This window comes from Scophthalmus maximus, chromosome 3 (genome assembly GCF_022379125.1).
Source record: "Scophthalmus maximus strain ysfricsl-2021 chromosome 3, ASM2237912v1, whole genome shotgun sequence".
NCBI classification, from domain to species: Eukaryota; Metazoa; Chordata; class Actinopteri; order Pleuronectiformes; family Scophthalmidae; genus Scophthalmus; species Scophthalmus maximus.
Genome location: NC_061517.1, coordinates 27690473 through 27716952, shown reverse-complemented (window position 1 = coordinate 27716952; position 26480 = coordinate 27690473). Strand labels below are relative to the sequence as shown.

At 41.4% G+C, this 26480-nt stretch overlaps 1 protein-coding gene across 4 annotated transcripts; it reads left to right on the top strand.

The window, feature by feature from the left end:
• The first annotated feature begins 687 nt into the window (after positions 1 to 687).
• Positions 688 to 23109, top strand: LOC124849885 (coiled-coil domain-containing protein 22-like). Of its 4 annotated transcripts, XM_047331017.1 has the most exons (17): positions 688 to 1111; positions 1683 to 1827; positions 1920 to 1992; positions 5224 to 5401; positions 7075 to 7207; positions 9232 to 9338; positions 11260 to 11344; positions 11892 to 12058; positions 15526 to 15996; positions 17650 to 17769; positions 17866 to 17982; positions 18066 to 18167; positions 18325 to 18432; positions 18637 to 18732; positions 19279 to 19338; positions 19442 to 19516; positions 22085 to 23109. In XM_047331017.1, exons 3-17 carry the CDS (start codon positions 1958 to 1960, stop codon positions 22196 to 22198), a joined length of 1968 nt encoding a protein of 655 aa, XP_047186973.1. In that variant the 5' UTR covers positions 688 to 1111; positions 1683 to 1827; positions 1920 to 1957; the 3' UTR covers positions 22199 to 23109. The 4 variants fall into 4 exon arrangements, with proteins under 4 accessions (XP_047186973.1, XP_047186972.1, XP_047186971.1 ...); XM_047331016.1 differs by having other exon boundaries at positions 1683 to 1992; XM_047331018.1 differs by lacking the exons at positions 1683 to 1827; positions 1920 to 1992 and having other exon boundaries at positions 696 to 1111; positions 15526 to 15741; positions 15826 to 15996.
• The last annotated feature ends 3371 nt before the right edge of the window (positions 23110 to 26480 follow it).

The following is a 26480-nucleotide window of genomic DNA, read 5'->3' as shown; positions in this document are numbered from 1 at the left end:
AGGTTTAACATTGACCTTAATGAATGCACATTCTGTAATTCAGGAACATCTATTCTTTTCTTGTAATACATCTCATTCATTCTGGGAGGATTTCTACAATTGGATTTTGGTTAAAATCTGGATATGCCAGCACTGATTTATAGAAATATTAAATGTGGTTTGATTATGGAGGACAAAAAAATGAATTTCTGTATAATAATTTGATAATACTTGCCAAATATTTTATACACAAATGCAAATTCCATCACGTTATCCCACATTTCACAACTTTTATGAAAGAGCTGTCTTTTCTTAGATACCTTCAAAAGTATTCGATCTAAAAGTACTCTTCATCTTTATTAGTGCTTATCAGGCCTTTCATTTAATCTGACCATCATTTGATTTGATTTGATTGTATTTCATTTATTTATTCCTGTTTCGTTATGGCTTTCATTGTGTCTTCTGCTCTTTTGTTTGTGTTGCACTCAACTACTGACTTTTCTGCTCAGTTTTCAAATGGTACTTCTGGGAGAAATGTTTTATGTTTAGAAGATTTGTATTTGTGAAATCGCACCGAACACCGGCCGGCGTAATTGTACGTCACAATCCTGCGACAATGACGCAATTACAGAATCGACCACGTTTCCGGTCACGAGACGGGCTTTTCCGGTTCATGCCGGGAAGTGTAGTTCTTAACCACTCGTGTGCCGTGGTTCGCCACGACAGGAGGGCGTGAGGAAACTCCACTTCCCAGAACCGTTGGTGTCCACACCGACCAGGACCCACAAGACCGTTTGTTCACTGGGCAGCAGACGGTCCGTCCCGGGTGCAGCTGTGCGGGGACAGGCAACAAGTGTCTGATCGAATCAAACGATTTCATGTCGCACAGGGCTTCCAACGCGTCGGACAGTTTGAGCGCAGTGTCTGGGGAGTGAGCAGAGCTGCCCTGCTAACTGACCGGGAGCTAGTTCCTGGCTAACAACAGATGCCACCGTCGCTGGGATATCCACGCTCTGTCGGACAACTTAGTCTCCCCGAATCACCGCGTGTGTCGCCCAGTGGCGTCCAGAGAAGCGCCTGCGATGGAGGAAGTGGACACGATTCTGATTCACGCTCTCAAACAAGTCGGCACGTAAGTATGAGTCGCTTCGCGTGAGTGTAACGGAACCACCGGTGGAACGACAGGCCAGCTGACGGGCAGCCGCCTCTGTCAGGAACCATTCGTGTCATGATCTCCAGCCCGTCATGGGACCCGAGAGGCGTGTGGCTGTTCGTCAGCTGGTGTGTTTAAGATCAAAAGGTGAACCCACATGAGACGAGAGCTCAGGGTTTCCGCTTTTACTTCCTGGTATTTGCATCTACACGTTTCAGACCCTTGTAGGTAAACCTGCAGCTTAAAGGAAACAACAATTCATATCTGATTGCAATAACTGTGTCAGGCCTACGATCCGCTGGCATCACACAACTGTTACATTCTTAATTTGAGAAACGATTCCATCTTTCCGTTCTCGTCTGGTCCTGGGGGTGTCTCCCGTCAGTCTCCCGTTGAAGAGATGGAATACTCTTCTGTTGGCCACTATTGTCTGCACTGTTAGGGTTGTCATAGATACGGTGCTAATTGATCTAGCCTAATTTTTACGGCGGGTATCTTGATAATGGTAAATGGACCACATTTATATCAGTCATTTCATTTGCTCTGCCAGAATCGGTCTGGATCTACTCCATAGGGAAGTGATGTCCCTCGGCAGAAAACCTGCCAGCTCCAATCACGAGCGATTATCTGACAATGGGCGGGGCTTATACCACGACGCGGACGGAAGCCACTTTTGTAAACAACCGAGGCTGCAGGTGATGAACGAGCATTTGACTAAAAGTACCCGATACTGTTGTAAATTCCCCTTTATTTTGATTAACGTTGTCATCATTTACCTTTTTGGCAGCCGGTGTAGGTCCTGACCTTGGTTTACATTTTACAGGCATGTTTAAACATGTTACAGGGCGTTCGCGAAGAGAGTGAGTATTGTTGTATTTCTGTGATATATAACACACACATATATATATATATATAGTGTTTAACCTCTGTTATGCCCCGTCATCATCACATCATCTCCTCTCCACTCTAGTCTGTTGACATTTTCGCGTCGCTCGACAGACGTCACATGATTCGTTGCAATCCAATTACGGCCGGAGGCATTTTGCTCTGCATCCGTTGATAACACCTCTTGGAAATCGAAAAGGAAGCGAGCGGTCCCAGACTTATAAGCATTTGAGTATTAGTCTGACTACGCCAGGCTACATTTATATAGTGCTTGTCTTGATGACCAGTGAAAGTGCTTTACTCTACTAGTCCCATTCACACGCATTCATACAGAACTTCACTTTTTTCATTCACACTATTGACTGAGCTGCAGGGGCAATCTAGGGTTCAGTGTCTTGCCTGTGGAAACTTTGACATGTGGACTGAAGGAGCTGGATGACCCTCTCCATCTTAAACGCCAATTAATTGATTATAATTGGACCAAAATAGTCACATTATGCATTCAGTTGTGAGACAATAAAATAGGTGTAATGTTTATTATTCCCAAAGCTTGATTTAGTGTGATTCAATCTGCCAGTAAACAATTTGCTCAATCCTTTCCACACCTCTGACAGTGTGATGTGTCTGTCTGCAAAAGGGGTTCTGGTAAATTATATTCACATGTAAGTTTACGATTAAGCGAATATTAAGCCATTATGTGATGTCATTTGTTTTGCGTTAGCACAGTGGATAAATGAACTGCGGCCTGCATGTCATCTCAGAACCCTGAGTGAACGCATGGACAAAGAAGCTGAACAAAGAAAAGAGCTCCAAGACTTTTGGACTCCCACAGGGACCCGCATCTCCCATCTCGGGGTGTGATTTGGACACAGCCCAACTCTCGTCCCTATTGGCAGAGACCCGCAACGCACCGCACCGCGAGTGGTCCCGTGACGCCAAAGACACTAAATAGAACGCGACGCTAACCGCTCGTCGCTTCCGGGAACAAGACTCGCCCTGATCAGGTGGGTTCTCTGCCCTACCAAGGAAGGTAACCACTTCCACCGTGATTATTACTCTAGAAACCAGAAGAAGTGACCGTGCACGCAGCTGAACCAGGCCTCAGGATTTCCAACTTTGCCGGATGAACCAAAAAACGCCCCCTTTTTTCTTTTTCTTTGTGTGTGTGGAAGCACTGGTACTGAGACAGAGCTTTTAATTGATCCCTGCAGAAGGAAAACCTGAACCACCAGACTTTTACCCGAGTTGACCGCCGTCCATCCGAACCAGGAGGACCGCGCACCGCCTCACACATCACCGCATCCCAGGACGGACTGCACAGGCCTGTTCCCCCGCCAAGGAGTACAGTCAGAGGCTTTAGCTCTGGGTAGAACGTAGGCTATTTTTGTGTTTACTTACTGTGTATTGTTGTGCAGTTGTACCATCGTGTCTGAGCCCAGTACGCTGTCGTCGGTTTAGAGACCAGAGATGTCCCTGCGTCACACAGACCAGGTGCTGGATCTCAGTCATCATCCATGAGCCTTACTGCTGCTTTGATTACTTTCCCTTTGCTTTCTTACTAACAAACATTTACACACACTCGTGGGTGCTTGAGAGATTCTGGTTGGAAGTTAACTTCGTCCCCGATCTTTCCTTTGTTAGAGCCACATGTTTAAAAGTAGCCGCCGTTTAACTTGAGGTCTCATGCCCCACCTTTTGCCACTTCCCAGGTCATGTCCGCCATCTTGTTCCACACACACACACACACACACACACACACACTCTCACACTCTCTCTAATGCTTGTTGCTGTCTTTTCATATGATATAGGGTTATATGATAGACATTTATTAATAAAAGTTGTATTGATTGTTCATTGATGTTGCTAAAGTTAATAAATGCTGTTATCTTTTAAAGAGAAGTTTTTTTGTGTTATTTGCATGTAGATTGTGATAAAGGCTGGTTGACAGTCAGCGATCAGATTCAGACCTTCAGCTCACTCCATATGCTCATATCTACCAGATATGAAACATTTTGAGTGAACACCTTTAATTTTAGAGACTGAATTGACTATTTGGTTACTGGTCCCGGTTTCCGGGTGGTGCCCCGTTGCTATTAACATTGATTAATAAGCTCTATTGATTTTAATTAGCTGATAACCAATTTAGCCCCAACCTATTCACAACATATTCAAACTAAATTGTTAATTTATGAAAAATATTGATCAGTGTGTGGATCATACGTTCTAATAATGATCCTATTTATTGTCACAGTCTACTCATGTTTTTTTGAGCTGCTGTGATAGAAAAACAAAAGATAAAACTTTTAGGAATTCTGTCGGGAATCAAATAATCCTCATTGATTTCAAATGAAGCTCTAATATTAATGAGTCTACGTATTTAATTTAGCGTGATAAACACTCCCTCTGTTTATTAGAAACTCTAAAAAACAGCGACATGATTCCACTCATCTATAAATAACAGCAGCGCTTTATATTTGTCATGTTACTGTAAACCAGGGGTCACTAATAGGCGGACTGTGGTCCGCATCCGAAAAAGTTTCACTTTCTCCAGGGCTGAAGTTCCGTCTCGCTCTTGGACCAACTCCCTTACTGGGAGATAGACAAATGCTGCGTTCCAGTTTACCTCGGAGCTCCGAAGTCAGGTTTATCGTTCCAGTATGATCTCGGAACTTGGAATTACGACCTCCGAGTCGGAAATTGCAAATGGAACGCCCCTGCGACTAACTTGAGGTGCTGCGACATTTAGTATATTAAGACAGACCGTAGAGACCGCGTGCGTCGTGTTTATGTTGTAAGCTACATGTGAGCATGGCTGAACAACTTGTTTCCTCCAGTTTTCAAGTTGGCCAAGCGCCACAGGGGGCTAAAGGGGGCTTTGGCTTCTGAGGATGCTGGTTCCTTGTCCATCAGCTTGTCAACAAATTCACATGTGCACCCTGATCCAATGGGGAAGCTCAAACTGCGACTTGTATTTACTACAATGATGAATTACGTCTCCCACCTGAAGGGAGACCCTGAGTATACCTAAAAGCAATTCTTACATTATGTTAATTCAATACCAGTAAATAAAATCTGAAATCCTGAATGTGTTCTTGATCTTAATCCCAAATATCTTTGGTGTAGAACAACAACAACGGAATGTAATTCTTGATGCTGATTGTGAAATGATTATGTGATAACCTTAAAATTTGATTTGTGACCCACAGGGAGGTGAGTGAGGAGATTGACAGTGTCAAACAGTTCAGCAGTGAGCTGATAGTGAAGGCGGTGGTCAGATGTATCCAGGTGATCGATCCAGGGCTGGGCAGCGGGCTGCCCACATCCCTTCCTCCGGGCATGTCTGCTCGTTTCAGAGTGGGCATGAGCCTGGCACAAGCCTGTCAGGTAACATCTCTCTGACTTATTTAGGAGCATATTTGCTGCAGATTAAAATGACCAACAAAATACATCATATTTGTCAACAGTTGAAAGTTTAGTGTACAATTTTTAAAATGTTTTTTCTAAGTCTGCTTCAACAAATTGTGACAATATGTAATCAACTGGCCTACAGGAAACTTTGACTACAGGGTGGTTGTAGTCTGAGCCAGCCAGTAAGATTCTGGCTTCATAGACTGAAGGCCTGATGCTGAAGCGCTTGCTGGCATACAGTAGATCAGGATGTGATTATAGAAGGACTCCAGCTCTGCAGTTGACCTGCAAATTCAGAGGAAACTCTTATAACACTTTTTATTAAAAATAATGGGGCACGAGGTCAGAAGTTTTTTGATAATCTGTAGTCCCTGAGCAACTTTGTTCCATAAATGAACATTGAAAATTGCCACGTCAGCAGAGAAATGCCATTCAATTAAAAACTTTAGATCACCCCTAGCCTTTCAGAAATGCTTGAGTTTATTAGGAGGCTCTTTTGAGCACAGTACATATTAGTTTTATCATTGGTTCAAATGTTGGGCATTCTCAAAACCTTAAGAAATAAGGTGGAAAAATATATAGTTTGTTGTGAATGATGTGAGTAATGATCCAACTGAATTTCATTAACATCCTAATAAATGATGACATCCTGAAACCCCTTACCATGCCCAAGCCCAATTACTGCAGAACTTTTTGCCAGGTCTGGTGTGTGTGCCTGTTTTGGTGAAGCATCCCAAAGTCTCCAAAAATGCATTTTCGTTCCAAAATATAATAACATTATGAATAATAATGTTGGGGGCTGCACGGTGGTGTAGTGGTTAGCACTGTCGCTTCACAGCAAGACGGTTGTTGGTTCAAATCCTAGTTCGAACCAACCAGGACCTTTCTGTGTGGAGTTTGCATGTTCTCCCCATGTGTGCGTGGGTTCTCTGCGGGTATCCAGCTTCCTCCCACAGTCCAAACACTTGCAGATTGGGGTTAGTGTAACTGAAGACTCTAAATTGACCGTATATGTGAGTGTGATGAATGGTTGTCTGTCTCTGTATGTGGCCCTGCGATAGGCTGGCAACCTGTCCAGGGTGTACCCGGCTTCTCGCCCTATGTCAGCTGGGATTGGCCCCAGCCCCCCAGCGACCCTTAGAAGGATAAAGCGGAAGATGATGGATGGATGGATGGACAATAGGTCATGCACGTCGGACCCACTTTTTAAGACCGATAATATCGAACCAAACCACTTTTACCGTCTCTTATTCAGCGCATCTGTCTCTTCACTCAGTGGTACTTTGAGAGCTTTTAAAGGCATCGTGTTAATATCAAATGCTGTCATGTTAATTTTTGGGAAACCATATCAGGAATGTGGTAATTGTTTTGTGCTATAAAATAAATTTCTTTTGTAATGAGGGTGAGTCGAAATCACGACCTCCGGCATGAGAGACGGCTGCTTTATCAAAAGAGTTAAAGTCCTGGGAGTTTCAGTGACGGGGAGTGAGTTTTACACACACTGCACAGCATTCGACTGGCTGGCCTCTGTTACACTTAATTAAAACGTACAAGAATACAGGAAATGGCATCTATTTTAGCAAAAATCCATGCAGCGCTTTGTCCCCCGTTTGAACTCAAACTATTTCTTATGTCATTTTGGTTCACAGGACATTGGTTATAAAGGAGAGATAGGCTATCAGACCTTTCTGTACAGCAACGAGCCTGAGATCCGATCCCTGCTCATGTGCCTTGTGGAGAAACTGCCAAGAGAGAGTGCTGAAACCTCAGACCAGCCAACAGGTACAGAGAACACCAGTCTCTTTTCCTTTCATATCGTCTCTCCTCAGAGAGAAAGCATTATTTGTGCCATAACTCAAGTTACTGTAATAGTGGTTTGATGCTATCATCTAATCATCATAGAATTTATGGTCAAAAGGCACTGATTCCTGTCGGTGCAGTAACTTTAGAAGCTGCTAGTGGATTCCGGTATGGAGGGAAGCTGTCATGCGAATGAAGAAAGGCCTTTTAGCAGTGTCTGAAGACCCAAGAGGTGGCAGTGGTCACTGAGGTATTTAGGAAGCTAATCAGCAACAAGGGGGCAGAAGTTTCCTCATTAGTGTTGCAAGGTTTTTTTTAAACAAGCATTCCCCTAAATTTTTTACTTTTTCTTCTACTGATGTTTTTTCTTTTCAAACCTTTTTTTTTTATATTTCTTTTATCTTGTTTTTACTCTTTAGCAATTTGAGATTGCTTTTAGCAATGAAAGGTGCTCTATAAATGAAATTTATTATCATTTTTATTATTATTATTATTAAGGTATATCATCACCCTAGCAGGTATAAATACGGTTGGATGAGGTTGAGTACAGGGCTGTAGTGGGCAAAAAATAGACAGTGAACAAGATAATAACTTTTGTCTTAATGTTGTATATGTAAATTCTGTGACTGACTGTATTCAGTGACATGGCTCCAGCAAACGGCAGCTGAATTGCTCTTTATTGTCCACCATCAACAACTGCTTTCAAATATAACTATAACACTGCCCGCCTCACATCTGTGAGATACCACTGTCTATAACACTACACCCAATTTCCCCCATGGATCAATAAAGTGTTTCTGATTCTAAGAGCCTTGTTTTGCACCGTTCTTTCATGTTAGAACTGTGTGTTACAATATAGAGTCATAGAAAAGTCACGCTCAACAGTGAGTATATGTAATCAACCAGGCCACCCCCAAATGTGGTGTGCTTGATCGGCTCTCAAATGCATCCTCCATGGGTGCATTTACACATGAACTTAGAGCTGTCCACTAGTGATCAGACCTCTCAGAACAGATGTTAAAGGAGCAGTAAGCGATTCTAAACAGAAACACGTTTTGTAAAAATCAGCGAATATTCCTCACGGTCCGCTAGCTGTCGGTTCTGTATGTGCGCTGAAATAAAACCTGTTTTTTTTGGTTCAGCCCAGGCTCTGTAAATCGAAATAAAAAAATGGTGCATACCACACCATACAACACTGTGTGCAGTTTGTAAAAGTCACTCGTCGACACCTTAAGGGTCTTAATGGCAGGTGGCGCTGCAAATTGTTTGTGACCCGGCCAGAGCAGTAAGATCCCAACAACAACAAATAGAAACGCAAGCTTTCTCCAAAATGTTTACTGCCCCTTTAATACCAGGTCTGAACAGAGACAGGTCAGCGATCTAGTGAAGGCCAAAAACTTCTTGAGTTATGGCCAAATATGTGTTTTGTCAGCGACCCTGAGTTTTGACCATGAAAATCAAATCAATTCCTGAAATATTGCGTTCATGAGAATGGGATGGATGGATGGATCGAAAGACAGTCAACCCGAAAATGTAATGCATTTAGCCATGGCTGTCAGTGGCATGGAACAAAAAAAATGATTAATAGCCTAAACCTGATCATCTACTGCAGTTGCTTACTTGGTTGCAGAAAATAGGAAACAGGAAATGGCAATGGTAAGACATAAGAGCAGGGAGTTCTTTTTTTGAACTGCTGGTTGAGATGTTACTGATAAGAACAAATCATGAAGAAAATGTGGGTGCCTGCCTCATTATTTCCAAATGTCTCCTTTTCTGCCCATCCATACTAAAACAGAACCCGGGTGTTTTCATACTAAATGTTTCCAAAGCTATCTATTTTAGGACTGAAACTCCAGAGTAGTGTGGAAGCCAGGTTAACAGGCACAGTTACCTATGCCTATTTTTCAGTTTTGCAATCTTTTATGATATTTTGGCATGATATGGCATTTTGATATCAGGTATTTCTTATTTGATGAGTCGTCCAAAGTTGTGTTCTCTTCCTGCAGGTAAATCGCTGGTCCTCCAGAGAGCCATTGCTGCTGCAGTCCAAGCCCAGCTTGCTGTCCCCTGGCTGCCCACAAACTGCAGACTGCCACTGCACGTTGAAACACAAGTAAACTCTTTAAAGATACATTTCAGCCCCCCCTCCAAAAAAAAGCTTTTATACATGAAGATCCATAAATCGTATTTCGATGAATCAGACTGAGCCATTATACAAACTTCTACTTGGTAAAGCCCTTCTACTTGGTAAAGCCCCCCTCAAAATGACCCATTGTGTTCTGCACACAAACTGTGTTCAGTGAGGGTTGGGTGATGTGAAAGTGATGGGCATTGAGCCAGGGCCCACACATGGTATATTTCATGTTTTTAAACTGAATTATTACAAAGGATTAAATAACTATTACAATTCTTTCTTTAAAAAATGACTGCCTCAAGGTTATGTCTCTGCCAACCAGCTGCAGGAAATATGGTCACAGTCTTTCCCTCTGTTTCTGATTATGGTAATTAATAAAAGACAAAAAAAATAATAATTCACAGTGAAGTTGACGATATGGATATAAAATGTTAAATTCAATTCAATTTTATTTGTATAGAATTTTAAAATCACAACATACATCCTCTCAAGGCACGTATAGTGAGGTAGAAACAATATTACCGAGAAAACCCAACAGTTCTCTCAATGAGCAGCACTTGGCGACTGTAGACAATTTTTTTTATCCCAGTTGCAGTGTCTTTGCCTTGTTTTTCCTTCCTTCTACTCCTCTGACACCAACACTCCTGCTGTCTTCCTCTGATTTCAGCCTGTAATGTTACAGACTGACCGTAATATCTTAGCGACAGTATGTGAAACCGAAACCAAAGCCGTTCACGCAGGGCAGGTGGATGCAGGCATGAGGAAATGAGAGTTTAGCGGGCAACACAAGCTAAACATATAGCCATTTCTATTTTAATTGTTTATTTCTATGTATTGTATATTTGCGTCTCGATGGTCGCAAAAAAACAGGTTGCAAAATACAAAAGTTAGTCGCATCCCATCTGGAGCCCTGGTAGGATCTAAAAGACAGGTTGATGGCTTGGATGAAGTGACCAGTGAAGTCAGCCCAGACAGATCTATAGGGGAGAAGCAGTCTAGATATAAATTAGGCAATACTGTTGGTTCCGAGGCTACTGTACTGGACAGTGTGCCTGTGCTATTAGTGGGAAGAAGCTAATGTTGTTTGTTTTCTCTGATGGTAATAATCTTATTAGTAAAGAAACTCATGAAATCATTACTACTAAGAGTTGGAGGAATAGACTGTTAAGTAGAACTTTTACTCTCTGTCAGCCTGGCTACAGTGCGTAAGAGGAACCTGGGGTTGTTTACATTTTCCTCTATTAGTGAAGAATAATATGTGGTTCTGGCATTTCAAAGGGCTTTCTTATATGTTATTAAACTATTTTTGTTAGGTTTGGGTTTTTGTGTTTTGACCCCGAAATGCAGAGATGGAGGCAGAGATGGTTTCCATGGTGTTTATTGCGAGAAACAAAAAAAAAACTAAAAGTCCCTGGAGAACTGGCTGGAGGCAGGTGGAGGAATCACAGGAGCTGAGAGCTGGAGGACACTGGAGGCACCTTGAGTCTGGACAAACATTTAAGGCAGCATGACACTGATTTGGAGGAGTGTAGCAACAGTGTTGGTTTGTTGTGCTGTGGTCTGAGTGAGACTGTCTGCTCAGAGCACGTTTTATGACCTCTTGTCTAGTAGATGCAACAATGATGAAGCTCTTTGCAAGCGACCATCATCACCATCTGCTCCAGGCAAATATGTAACTAAACAGAGGAAAACTGTAATGCCAAATATCTAAATATAATGTTGTCAGCAGATTATCTGTTGGGGAAGGACATACATTGGTGTTGGAATTTTGACAATTAAACATCTTGATTGTGACTTTAATCTCATACTCTGAATGCATGATATTGAATTTCTTATTACATGTAACTGCTGAGAAAGAAAGTTAGATAGACTTCTGACAAGTTCCTTTTTTTCTGTTTAGAGTCCAGAAGCATTGCACAGCTTCCACGTTCTGCCCCTCAGTTTATCACACTTCACTAAAGGCCCAGGGAAGAAACAGCTGAAAGGTAGGCCTCCTTTGACACATACAGTATATACTGCACATGCTGTGGGATTTCAGTTGATCTGGAGAGTTTCACTGTGGTCTCTGTGGTGGAAATCTTGATTTCCTCGAGAAATGAACAAATAAATCATTCAAACATAACAAGTTTGTCTACAAGTATGATGTTGTGCAATTTGTGATTATAAATTCATAATTCACGAGGGATACACAATATATTGGTTGCCAATATATTATTGGCTGGTTAGTAAGAAAACTAATGAAAAGGTCTCATGTCTGTCAGTCTACTCTATCCATTGGGTTGGATTAAACCAACTCAAAGGGTGGTCCAAAGATAACTATATTACTTTGTTTTTGTCAGTTCCTAAATATTGTAAAATGATCAATGATATAGGTTGATCTAATTTAATCACCTGGTCGAGGAACCTGTATGATGATATATATCATAAACAAGTCAACTGTTTTTGAGCACCTGCAAATATGGTTATTACATAGTAGAAAATGGGCTAAATTATTGGAATAAAGTATGCATGTTTGTGCTGTGATTTTACTAGAGACGGACTACCAGCGAGACACTCTTCCTCCTGTGACTGCTCAGCTTTCCCATCATGCCTCTTTGATGGTATCCATACTAGAGCAGCACACCGCTGAGCTGAGTGCTGCTCAGGAGTGGGACAACGAGTGGAACAGTCAGGGACTCCTGTCTTGCCTCACTCCACAGGCAAATAATCCCATTTACTACACTTATATATACATTTCTGCTTATCTTCGTGTGTGTGTTTGTGTGTGTGTGTGTGTGTGTGTGTATGTGTGTGTGTGTGTGTGTGTGTGTGTGTACTAATTAAGTGATCACTTAATCATCAAAATAAGGGAGTTGTATATATAGAGTGAAAAGTACCAACCTTTTGCTGTTCCTTTAATCCCAATAATATGTTCTCGTCTCTGTAATAGAATATTGTGATTGTTGTTCAAATGCAGCACTGAGATCAAACACAAAAAGAATAGAGACATGTTCACTGTCTGAGGCCATGAGAAGGTCATAGTAACCTTCAGCAGTGCCGTTTCTGTACGATGATGAACCGCAAGTAATCCTGTTAAAGTTAGAGAGCATATGTAGGTGATATGTTGGATATGTATGGAGTTTGATCATGTAGGGCTTTGTATGAATTTTACAGGGAGCCAATGCAGAAAAGCTAATTTTCTAATTCCTGTCAGGACTCGTACTGCAGCATTTTGGATTAACTGGAGGCTTTTCACCCACTTATTGGCACACATTGAAGCTAAATCGGGACCAAATGTTTTGTTAATATTAACAAAATATATAAAAACTGACTGTTTTGTTCACAAACTTATATATATAAACAGTGTTCCAGCAAAGGTTTTTTCAAATTGAATATTTTGGAATTCTTTCTAAATTAATTGTTTTTCATTTATCACTTTCATAAATATTTAGCTATTCCTGTGTTTAGGTTCCACCTTCGGCAAATCCCTAAACATGTCTTTTACCTTTAAGCATGTTCCTGTGTTACAAAATGTACCCATCATTTTAATCTTGACAACAGTTTCCAAGATTATATTAAAAAATAGCGAACGTTTCTTACCTGAGAGCTGGCACCAGCAAGTTGTCATGGTGGAGCGGACGCCACTGTGCTGCGTTAACAGTCATGCCGAGAATTTGGAAACAGGAAAACTTAATGTAAGGCTGTTGAACTGCACAATATGGCATTGTTTATTGCTTTCACACTGCTGATTAGTGTAAAGCCTAGTCTAAAACAGCTTGCGCACCATTGTCACTGGCATCAGATGTTTTTCCTGCCAATCATGTATATATGGTGTATATAAATGCTCCAGTTATACTTCTCGCAGTACCTTTGTTTCCTGAAGGCAACGTGATCGAGGAAGGTCCCAAGCCTTCTTTGTTATGCTGTCCCCCATGCTGCCCCTCTCAGTTGATTCCACGCCCCCCACGCCAGATCAGTGCCATGATTCTGAACAGAACAAAATTTGATCTGAAATTTTTAAAAAAAGATCTGAATCTGAAAACATAAAATCCTCAAATATCAAAATATTTATGTAAGTGAAAAATGAAAACCAAAAATTATTTTAGAAGAATTCCAGAACTGAATAAAAATAATATTTAATATGAGTTCATCCTTAACACATGATCCATCTCTTTTTAGTGAATTATTGTTCAGGTTGATTGTCACATTTCATTTAGTGCCTTTGTTATGTCAGTACGTGGTGGTAGTAAGCTGTGGATTCAATAGGGATCGAAGTTAGTGAGTGTGTAAGTTTTATGTTGTTTAAGAAATGTTTTATATTATTACGAATTTGGAAAAAAACTATAGAGTTGTAAAACAGAAATGTTTTACAACTCTATAGTTTGTTTTATGGTCCCTCCATTCTCAGAGGCCCAGAAGTAATTGGACTGACGAGTAGTCCCCTCATTACTCCACTACAAATTAAGAAGATAAAAGGTCTGTAGTTATAGTGTTGAACATTTGGTAGCTGTTTAATGAACTCTCAATATGAGGTCCAAAGAGGTGTTGATGCAAGTGAAGGAGACCATCATAAGACTGGAAAAAAAAAATACATAGACACACAAAAAAATCTGATAGTTAGGGGAAAAGTGGCCAAATCAACAATTTGGTACATTCTTACAAAGAAGGAATCAACCGGCTCACCAACACCAAGAGGCCTGGAAGACCACATGGTTATTTTGCAGAATGCTTTCCTTGGTGAAGAAAGACCCTGTCACAACATCCAGCCAAGTGTAGAACACGCTTGAGGACGTAGGTGTATCATTGTTGAAGCTTACAATCAAGACATTCCTTCATGAATGTAAATACAGGGGATTTACAACAAAGTGCAAGTCTATCGATTATGTGACTACTGATGGAAGTAGCAGGATGAATTCCGAGGTGTGTTGGGCTATACTTTCTGCTAAGATTCAGCCAAATGCTGCAAAACTGATCACAGTATAAATGTATAATGACCCAAAATAAACTTTTATTTCAAATTCTCACATAACAGACACAAAGTTAGACAGAGAAAACAAAAAAAAACAATCAAAAAACAACAAAAAAACTTAATGGACAGTGCCAGAATAAGTGTGACAGTGCACCTTCTGCAGTTCCACATCTGTCACACGGGGAGACTGATTCAAAAATCTTGTGACGTTTGGTTCTGGAGTAATGCCATCTGTCTAAGACTTTAAATGGAATCAATCTGTATCTACAACTAATGGAGCAGCTCTGTATTCCGAACAAATCTTCCTCCCACGGTTCCTCTGACACCGGAGCAGCCAATTCTGCGGCCCAGGCCTCCCTGAGATGACCGACCTCTACTGGTGTCGTAAAAGCGGTGACAAAGCGACAGATGAATTGTTAAGAGTCAGGCTGTGAGACAAGTCTCTACAAGTGCAAGTCTTTAGTTTGACTGAGCATTCTGGGATACACTCCCGTACAAAATGCCTGACTTGAAGGTAGCGATAAAAATGTTGTTGAGGAAGGCGAATTTTAGTTTGGATCTGAAGAAATTAAGCAAATTTATTATCTATGTAAAGATCTTCATTACAACACAGCCCCCTGCCCCTCCAGTCCAGAAACACTCTATCCATCAGTGCCGGCTTGAACGAATGATTGTGCTATAGGGGTGTGTACTGAGACTGTGTACTTAACCAATCCAAATCCCTTTTTTATTTGATTTAATCTGAGGGAGTTTCTGAGAATGACGTTATGACAAACTCATTTGTAAGAAAGCTGTGCTCTGGAAAAGAGCAAATGGGAGGGAAACTAACATCCAACCATGTGGTTCACCTCGTGATCTAACAGAGGGCCCAATTGATTGAGTACAGGAAGCTGGATGTTTTTGTGCTACGAAAGTGGAGGACACTAACCAGAAAACCTGCCCTGAGTGGAAAATCACGACACCAAAGCTTGTGAGAAGCGGTGTTTGGAAGTATTTTGGGTTCTACACTGTAGATGGCAGAGTAACAAACTGTTGACTTTGGACAAAGCAGCTGGTTACTCTTCAAAGACAACAAATGTGTGGGCTCACCTCTTAGCTAAGGGGTGGGGGCGTTCTAATACATTTGAACGAATTACGTGTCATGTCAAATTTTAGACACACATTAAATGTTTATTAAAAAAATTCTAACATTCCCTGTCAAAATTGTTTGTTTAACAGAAGTATCGATCAAGAAAACTGACTCGACTGCGGAAACGTATAAAGGAGCAGCTGTGTTCCGCTGAACTCCCCTCTCCTGAAAGTGCCTTTGGTGGTCCTCACTCGTCCTCTGACCTGTGTGAGCTACTGCAGGTCTTCAAAGGCTCCGCCCCCTCTGACCATATCCTAACCAAGAGCACCCACTTCAGCCACACTCAGAAGTTCACCTTTGAACAGGTGAAAACCACTCCACCAGCACAATGCTATAAAATACTTTTTGCAGTGAGTAACTTCTGTGCTTGTGGGCTTGTGTTTCTCCAGGAGTCGGCATCAGTAACCAGCTCCATCCCCTCTGTGCATCAGTCAGAGAGTGATATCCAGCACCGTCAGCAGGAGGAGCTGGCTTCACTCCAGCAGCAATTCCAGCAGCTCTGCAGTAATGTCGACCAACTAACAGCAGACATGAAGCACATGAGTGTCACTAATGCACAGGTAAAACACAGACACAACCAAATGTTCGAATGACGCAGCCTACACATGCTTTTCGTACTTTGAGTTGTAAGCCAACTGTAAGCCTGTGTGTGTGTGTGTGTGTGTGTGTGTGTGTGTGTGTGTGTGTGTGTGTGTGTGTGTGTGTGTGTGTGTGTGTGTGTGTGTGTGTGTGTGTGTGTGTGTGTGTGTGTGTGTGTGTGTGTGTGTGTGTGTGTGTGTGTGTGTGTATATATATGTGTGTGTGTATATGTGTGTGTGAGAATTAAACTTAAAGACTCAGTGTTGTGGGGCTGCACGGTGGTGTAGTGGTTAGCACTTTCGCCTCACAGCAAGAAGGTTCTGGGTTCGAATCCCGGTTCAAACCAACCAGGGCCTTTCTGTGTGGAGTTTGCATGTTCTCCCCGTGTGCGTGGGTTCTCTCCGGGCTCTCCGGCTTCCTCCCACAGTCCAAAGACATGCAGAATGGGGTTAGGTAAATTGGACACTCTAAATTGACCGTAGGTGTGAATGTGAAAGTGAATGGTTGTCCGTCTCTGTATGTGGCCCTGCGATAGGCTGGCGACCTGTCCAGGGTGAACCACGCCTCTTGCCCAATGTTAGCCCCCTGTGACCCTTCAATTGATAAAGCGGTAGACGATGGATGGCTGAAAGAGCTTGAACCGGGCCTTACAATTGGCTGTCATTTCACAAGCGATTTTCTCTACACTTCTGCCGTAGCAGATCTGCAATTTCGTGTGGCGATTTGTGTCCACATTTTTTTTTACCCTGATTTGTGATTCCTGTATGCATTCGCAAACTCAGCATGAATTTGCAGGTTCTTTGACACGCACACACACACAGACACACACACACGCAAATATGATTACGCACAAATAATATAGCTAGAATATTAGCCCCATAGGTTTCCAACTGTGAATCTGCACTTGGACTCAAATATACACCTGTTTGTCAACACTTGTTGTCCACTATCTAAGTGTGTCTATTTTAACAATGGAAAAGAAAAGGCTCTGGTTTTAATAATGTAAGTGCATGGTCTAAAGGACATGGTGCTGGAGGGAGCACGTCCGCCTGGGAGGAGACCTAGAGGTAGACCCAGAACTCGCTGGAGGGACTACATATCCCATCTGAAGTTGGAAAGGGTGGCCGGGGAGAGGGATGTCTGGAACACCCTGCTTGGCTGGCTGCCTCTGCGACCCGATCCCAGATAAGCGGAAGAAAATGGATAGATGGATGTATGGACCCTGTGGATAACAGTGACATACTGTTGCATTGACTTTAGGCCAGGTTTTTGTTGAACAATTGCACAATCTTTTTTCTACTGCGTTAAGATTACATTGTGCCAGCAATGCGCCTGGCCACACCAAATTTTTAGACCAACAAAACCATGGGTGCTAAGATGGGCATAAGTGCATTTGCTTATTTAAACATGTGCAGTGCTGGATGGGAAAATTCAACTGTGTTTGCCTAAAACCTGCATTACACTTGCAAGTGTCAACCCGACTGTAGATTTACACTTCTAAGCTAATGGAGTGATTTATTTTGGAGTTATATGGAATAAATATTGGCCTCCAAAACAGCAGTCACAATGTCCAAAAATTGCTAAATTAACACAAATGAATGACTTTTTAAAATGTGTGATGTTTTGTGATGTAGGTGTTGAATGAGCTAAAGCATAAAGAACTGGGGAACTCTGAAAAAGAAGACAAAATGCAGGTGAAGAAGAAAACAATTGACCTTTTGCCAGATGCAGATAACAACCTGTTGAAGCTTCAGGTAGGGCTGAGTGAGATCACCTATAATTGCTGAGTGAAGACATTTCATCAAACCCAGGAGGGCTCAATTTTGGATAACTGTGTGTTCTTCCCACAGGCTTTGGTAGAGGCCAGCACCAAGCGGTTGGTGAACCTGGCCTCTCAGTGGGAGAAACGCCGTGCACCTCTAATGGACGAGCACCGCCGACTCAAAGAAATCTGCAGCAACCGTGATGTGAGTGGTGCCTTATAACATATTTATAACATATCTCAAGTAAATGCATTCAGATTCTGTTCACATGTCTCCTTTTTTCTCAGCTGGAGTCTTCCAGAAAGCTGTCTGAAATCAAGTCTCTGCATGACAAAATTTGTGTCTCGACGGTGGACGCCAGGAAAAAAGAAGACATCTACAAACAACTGGTAATAGACTAAATTACATCTCTTTTGAAAGTGAAAAATTACCACAGATGAAGGTTAAATAAATTATGTTGACACAGGTTAGTTTGAGTTAGAAGGTAATTTCTCTGCACAATTAGTTGTTGGACCTCCTAAATGTGCCTTTTCTCTTCCAATGTAGGTTACAGAGTTAGAGAATCTTCCCCGGGATGTGTCTCGGTCAGCATACACTCAGAGGATTCTAGAGATTGTCAGCAACATCAAGAAACAAAAAGAGGAAATTACAAAGGTAAGTTTAAAAAATCTATACATTTTTAGAATTTATTTCTTGTCCACACTTAATGTAATTAATAGTGAAAACACTGCATACATCTTCAAATGTACCAAAACACAGCGAAATGTGGAAGGGGTTCAGTAATGTCAGTGACATCACTTCAGTCGGAGAGATAGCACTTTAATTATGGGCTAAAACTGTGTTGACTTTCCTTGGCAGATTTTGGCAGATACTAAGGAGCTCCAAAAAGAAATCAACCACCTGACAGGAAAGCTGGACAGGACCTTTGCTGTGACTGATGAGCTGGTCTTCAAGGTTTCAGAACTTTTTTAAAACTAGAACAACAAAAACTTTGTGAAGACCTATGTTGTTGTATAGCCAGCACCACTCTAAAACAGATCCACAAGATTTCTTCTTTAGTTGTTAAAAGCGACCCCCATGTTAAATCTAGAGTCGCTTTCAGACATGCGCTGAAGTCTAGACATTGTCCTGAACTTCTCTGGAACCGCTGTATGTAAGAACGCAGATGTTAGTCCGGACATTCTCTGGAGTTTCATCTTCATTGACTAATTTGAAGTTCAATTCATTAGGGAAAGAAAGTGAACAGGTTGGAATTCTTCTGAAAATAAGTAAATGTGCTCTTAAATCTTGTGGGTTCTGTAAATTGTTGTTTTCAATATATATATCAGGTTCTCAAACCCTTTGGCTCTACAGCCATAATACATAGTACCTGTCCCTCCATTTTCAGAGGTTCAAAGTAACTGGACAAACTAAAATATTTATAAATATAACTTTAATATACTTTGCATTCAAATATGACAGATTTTCATGTATGTACTAATTTAGTTTTGTCATTTTTAGGATGCCAAAAAAGATGAATCTGTCCGCAAATCCTACAAGTACCTGGCGGCCCTGCATGAAGTATGTCATCATGTTTTTCTAGATTCCTTAAAGTTCCTCTTACCTCTCGTTCTTATTAGACAATGTGCTTTATGTCATCATTCTGTGTTCCATTGTTCCATAGAACTGTAATCAATTGATCCAAACCATCGAGGAGACGGGTACGATTTTGAGAGAGATTCGAGATCTAGAGGAACAGGTAAGATTTATTCAGTTATGATGGTTCAATTATTACATCATACATTTTCATAATATTTTATGAAATATTTATTTGCTGTGTTACACAGTCAGATGAGACGATGAATATCAATGTCATCTCTGTATTTAGTATTTAGTACAAAGATAGCTGTGTGATTTTGTTTGTCTAGGTAAGTGTAAAGACTAGAAGTAGGTGGAAACTGTTAGACATTACATTATTTACATACTTTATACAATATGTATTATACGAAATACAAAAAACTACTGAAGACTTGTCATGGGGAAGCAAAGAAAATGTGCCATTGACCTTATTATATAATTTCTCTCTACCACTTTTTGCAATACTAGTTTTGTAACTGGGACCACAATTTGATTTTAACCTTGATTGACAGGCAGACTCAATTCATTATCTCAGGGTGAATCTGCCTCAACAAGGTCCGTGGCAGGTGTTGGAGAACCAGGGCAACCTGATTAGAAGTGGGCTACTGAAACAACGATTCATGTGACGTCTTTTGAGCGACGCAGATATTTCAACAGACTAGAGCAGAGAGGAGATTCCTGTGATGAAGATTCCACAATGTCTGTGAACCAGTGTGCTCATTTTTGTTGGAGAAATTTGAACAAAGCGAGAAAACCTCGGCATCACCGAGTACAATGCAACGCAACATCACTAGCCGACATGAAGTTTCCGGGTGTAGTAACGTTTTTCGTAGTAACAGTGAGCTCCACCAATCAGAGACGTGGATGTTAACACTATTGGGATTGTGGGTAGTGTAGTGTTTTTTAATGACATCACGAGTAAAACATGTTTTTCTTAAAACAAGGTTGATTTCATACAGACTTGTGGCTCCTACATGTGTATATACCTCGTTTCACAACCTCGTAGCTCGTGGTGAGTCTACCTTGGATAGTTTTGACATTATGGCTAATAATGACAATGTCGATGGAGAATATGAATGGGATTTTCACTTCCTGAACCTCACTGTTGCGCTCTATTGAGGGGATCCAATTAAATGAGCTCAAGTCCAGTGTGAAGTTTCCGCAGTCTATAAAGATTTTGTGTGCCATGTCATCTGCTAGTGTTGGTCCACTGTGTTTAATTGAGTCCTAAGTCAACGCAGCCTTCTACCAGGAGATTTTAGAGCACTTCATATATATATATATATATATATATATATATATATATATATATATATATATATATATATATATATATATATATATATATATTATCTTAGACAATTGCTCTCTCCTTATCCTCCTTGACTGTTCTTGATTCTTCTCTAGTATTGTTTTCTGCTACTTATCACTACTGATAGCATGAGGCGGTACCTGCAGCCTAATCAGGTTGCAAAGGTATTCCAGCCCCTCCAGGATGGCACATCCATATGTGTGGTTGCAAGCAGGTTTGTCGTGTCTCCCAGCAAGCCTGTACTCACAGCCCAGCACTGTGGAGCTTGATTGGCAGGTCTGCCATTGGCCCCCCATTCTCTACACAGATGAGAGCAGGTTCACACTAAGCACATGTCACAGGGTGGTGAACGTTATGCTGCCTGTAACATCATCCAGCATGACTGGTTTGGCAGTGGATCATTGATGGTCTGGGGAGGCATATCCTTGGAGGGTCACACAGACCTCCATGTCCTAACAAATGTTACTAGGTACCGGGATGAAATCCTCAGAGCGGTTGTCAGACCTAGTGCTGGTGCAATGGGCCCTGGGTTCCTCCTGGTGCAGGACAATGACCGGGCCCATGTGGACAGTGTGTGTATGCAGTTCCTGGATGACGAAGGCACTGATGCCATTGACTGGCCCTCACGTTGCCCTGACCTAAATCCAGTTGAGCGCCCATGGTGAGCGCCTCGGTGAATCCAATGCCGCCAAGGACTGTCCAGGATCTCACTGATGCCCTGATTCAGGTCTGGGAGGTGATTCCCCGGGACACCATCCACCGACTTATCAAGACGTTGTCAAAAGAGCATTCAGGCACACAGGGGCCATACAGAGTCAAATTATGAGTAAATATATAAAATAATGATAAAATTGACACAAGTTGGATCAGCCTGTACTTTAACTTCTTTACCTTGATTTTCTGTATGATTTTGAGTCCAGCCCTCAATGGTTTGAAGATTTTACTTTTACATTACATTCAATTAGCAGACGCTTTTGTCCAAAGCGACTTACAATTAGTATATATTTTTATATATAGATACAGCGTGATTGACAGCTGATATCGTCCAATTGGTGCATGGTTGCAGGTGCAGGTGGGTGCGCAGTGGACAAGCTCTCAGTTTGACCACCCCCGCTTCTATGTCTGTTTGCACAAAAAACAAGATGGCGCTGGACAAAATGCGATGGGTTGCCACTGAGTATTGAACAAAACACCAAATATTCAAGTCAATCAGACATTATTTAGGGTGTATTTAGTAGTAAATAGTATTTTATATGTAATTAAGTGTAACAGCCAACATGTGTATATCCCAAAATGTCTAATATTATTTTTGAAATGCAGCTTCACCTTCAGTTTTTTACAGGACAATTAACTACATTTTCTTAAAATTTTCCACAGATTGAGACAGAAAATGGTAACAAAACTGTGGCAAACCTGGAGAGGATTCTGGATGATTACAAGTCTATTCGACAGGAAAACTCTGCACTCGCTGCAAAAGTCCGAGAAGGCTGAGGGTTGTCCGGGTTGCTCTGCTCTGCCTGCTGAGGCTAAAGTTGGAAAAAAAATCTGGAGCTATAGATTTACCTTGATGGGTCAAAGCAGCACTTCAGGTTTCTGGTGAAGAGACTGCCATTGGTGACATGCTTTTCTTTTAAAAGGCAAGTAGTTTTTTTTACTGTGGAAATAATCGATATGGAGGGATGAAGAAGACAGTTAGTTTTTCTGTTTCAAACTGATTTCTGTGGCTAGTTTGATTTTGTACCCAAATGAAACATGACACTGGACAGCAGATGGTGCTGTCAGCCCTCTTCTGTTTAAATGTATAGTTATTCATATTGTTGTATGCAAAGTTTTCATATCTTGATTAAAATGAAATCTTTAAATTGGATTTTTTTAATGCAGTAATACTCTAATCAAACATACATTGGTAGTTTATTTCTACCATGATTATATTTGACCTGAATATGTTTAGTGGTATTTGAATGTAGTCCAATAATGTAGGCCAGCCCCATCAGCAATGTGTATATTTGGCACCAGCTTGAATAATGATGCCTTAAAACTCGAATGGGGGTACCATCAACTATTTAATTTAACACCCGAATAGATTGTCTTAGATTATAAAAAAATGTTTTGCGGAAATAGTTGCTGAATTACACTTTTAATATTTGACAGGACTTTAAATGTGCTTGTTGTTGATCAGTTGGTACAGATGCCAATTTCACAAAATTTAGTAGAGTAATGGATTAAAGAATGTCTTGTTTTGAGTTTTACCTTCTGATTTAGTAGTATTCAACACTGTTGCTGCGTGGAAACTTAAGTTTGAAAAGAATGACATCTATGGGCATATTGCGAAGGTACCAGGCCCACAACATAGAGATGACCCTAAAAATCATATATATAAATAAACTGGTACTGCAATTTGACTGGATTTGTCTTTTATCTAAAAGAAAAAAACATTAAAACATGGCAATGGTTACATCTCCTTTGAAAAATCCACTTGCTTTAGTCCACAGTTTGGTGGAAAAGTAGTGTAATTATTAGTGTAAAAGTAAAATCGGGCCAAGAAAAAGGAAAGAAAACAATGTGCCTAATGCAAGAACTGTGGAAAACTAGATGAAACCAGGCGAAAGAGAGGCCTGCATTGAGGAAGATGGTGGAAAACCAAAGCTAGTGAGCGATTAGCAGTGGAGCTGATGGAGATTGCGGGAAATACAGAGTTAGCGAATCCAGCCGGAGATCGGGCCAAACAGATGGGAGTATTGGTGAGGCTAGTGGCAAAGCCGTTCGAGCTAGTCGACGTGCTGTCATAGTCGGCCGAGAACCAGCGGAGCTAACGACTCAACTAAAACAATTTTACAGGAGATAAGATTCTTTCGCTGAGAAAATTCAGAAAGGCTGAAGGAAATTAGAGAGGCAAACAGTAGAATTGACAGTGCTGAAAAACGAATACAAAACACAGAGAATGCTACAATGGAGCTCCTGGAAATACAAAAACAACTGGAAAGCAGATTGATGGACCAAGAGGGCCGCTTGAGGAGGGGAAATATAAGGATCCATGCAGTGGATCCACATGGAAGGGGCAGAGGAAAACTCCCGATCGATGGCAGTCTTTGTGGAGACTCCCTTCAGGGAGAAACTATATCTACCTCCATCCAGGAGATTGAGAGAGCCCATCGAGCTGTGGTCTCACGACCCCCTAATGATGCCCCGTCAAGATCCATAGTGGTGAAATTGTTGAGTTTCAGAAATAAAGAGGAGTTTGTGTATGAGGAGAGGAGAGTGTTCCTTAATATATCTAGTGGAAATCAGAAATAAATCAATTCTGGAGTATACTTTATGAGCATTGGAGAAGGAAGTGTGGTCTCTGCCTGTGGTATTTACATTCTCCAAACATCTGCAAGTCCCAGTCTACCTTCACCAGAAGAACTGAGTTAGTTGGTTTTATAGAGAGCTACTCCGATCTAAAGTCTGTCCAGAGTGATATTAAAATCTCCACCAAGAACAATGGGAAAGACACCACTCAAGTAATTTACTCTCAAGGTCTACAAAAAAGGCGGGGTTATCGCCATTTGGATCATAAATATTAGCCAGTATCAGTGACTCTCCCTGGATTTCTGCTAGCAAAATAATAATCCTGCCCTTATCAGAAATTTAAATTGTACATGCTTGCCGATCAAAATAGCAACCCCTTTACCTTGACTGGAACCCGCACTGAAGAACACATGTCCCATCCAATCCATACACAGCTTTTTGGACTCATGGGGGGGTAAATGAGTCTCTTGTAAAAGGACCGCGTTGAAAATATGTTTCGTTCAAAGATGGATAAGGGAGTAACCATTGATGTTTGTTTGGTAGAAGGAAGGATGGGAGACGTTTGTTGGACAAATTATCCATACAATTTATTAATAAAACAGAAACAGCATGGGTCATTGCTCTGCAGAACCTTGAACAAAAAGCTAGCGAATAGGCAGAGGCCGATCTATAATGACAAGACAAACAAAAGGTTAAATAATTAAACAACAATGTCAATAAAACCTGCAAAACTAAATCACCCTCTTTGTTAGACAAAAAGGAGTAAAAACGGAAAGTACACAAACCACACAGGTTTTCACGCAGCACCATCCGCTGCCAGCCTGCACACCATGCAGGACAAGAGAGAGGTGAGAGATCTCAGGATCATATTTCTTATTACTTTCTTGGGGCCACCCAGACCTATTTACATTCCACGTAGTAAAGCGCAGTTTATTATGACTAGCCGTTACAGGCAATGACAATATGGAAAAATATTGACCTAACCACCTTGTTCATATTCCAAATGGCACGGCATGAAAATAAAAATGACATAAAATAAAAAAATGTCACCAAATCCTTTTCAGTTTTATCAACCGCCAAAACACTAACACGGCGAATAAACAGAACACTTAACACTGAATTCTTATGGTCCATGACCTGCTGCTCGATTGGTGCACTTCAGTCTGCATCCAATTCTGTCTTTCCCGTCCCCCTCTTTCTGCCCACCTCTCCTCTCTCCCCCATTTTTCTCCTCACCCCAACCGGTCGAGACAGATGCTCCGCCCACAACTGAGTCCGGTTCTGCCAGAGATGTCTTCCTTAAAAGGGAGTTTTTTCTCAAGTGCTTGCTCATTGTGGGACTTGTTTTTTTGGGTTTTCTCTGTAATATTGTAATCCTTACTATGTAAAGTGCCTTGAGATAATGCGTGTTGTGATTTGGCGCTATGCAAATAAAATTGAATTGAATTGAATCCAAGTGACATGGCATACAGTTTAAAAAATGAAAAAAGTCCTATGTGTGAAGAACACAGATCCACAACCATGACAAAATCACCACTCTCTTATTTTAGTTATTATAAAATGATGAGAGAAAAAGAAAAAAAAATTGTTGAGAGTGGATAACCAAACTCATTCTCACATAATCCCTCAGAAAAAGAGAAAAATGTGGTGGGCGCCAGTAGACAACAAGAAGTTCTCAGTGTCTTTGAATGATGTCCATTGCCTTCTCCCGATAATCGGAAGTGCGCAGCCCATCAGCTGAATCAATCCTCAGCACTGCAGGGTAGAACATTGGTGAACTTCATCATGCGCTTGTGGAGAGCCCTCTTGCAGTCTCTGAAGATTTTGCGTCTGGCCTGTGTCTGTCTGGAATAGTGGGAAGATCAACACTTGTTTACCTTTCCCTGGCCGCTTGAAAGATACGTTCCCTGTCCTGGAACCGAAGGAATCTCGCGACGATGGTCCTGGGTCTGTCTTACTAGCTCTGTGCCCGGTCTATCTCAAAGCCACACGGCGCAGGATTAAGTAAGGCAATGGTGTTACTCTTCTCCATCCCTTCAGGTATTCCCACCAACCTCAGATTGTACCGCAGTGCTCTGTCCTCTGCCCTCCAGCACCGCCATGTCAGATTTTGTGGTGGGGGGAATCTTCTTTATTTAGGCCTGAGCTTCCTGATAAGCATCCTCCAGCATCCTCACTCTCCTCTCCACCTCTGTCATTCGTGTCAGTACTGAGGTAAGCTTCTGATCTGTCGATGAATTTCAAATAGAGTTGTGTTGGATATCACAGGAGAGGAAGCAACGTTCGCACCTTTCCTTGACTTTTGCTGCCACTTTCTTTTGTGAATCTGCCATTGTTCACTTTATAAAAGTAAAAAAGCCACAGAGAGTGTACTTGACTCACTTGAAAACAAATATAAAGAAGGATATTTATGCCTGGAGCGAGAGATTCAGGCATCAATCTTGATCCCCGTGTCACGGGACTCCCCCGGACTTTGTTGACA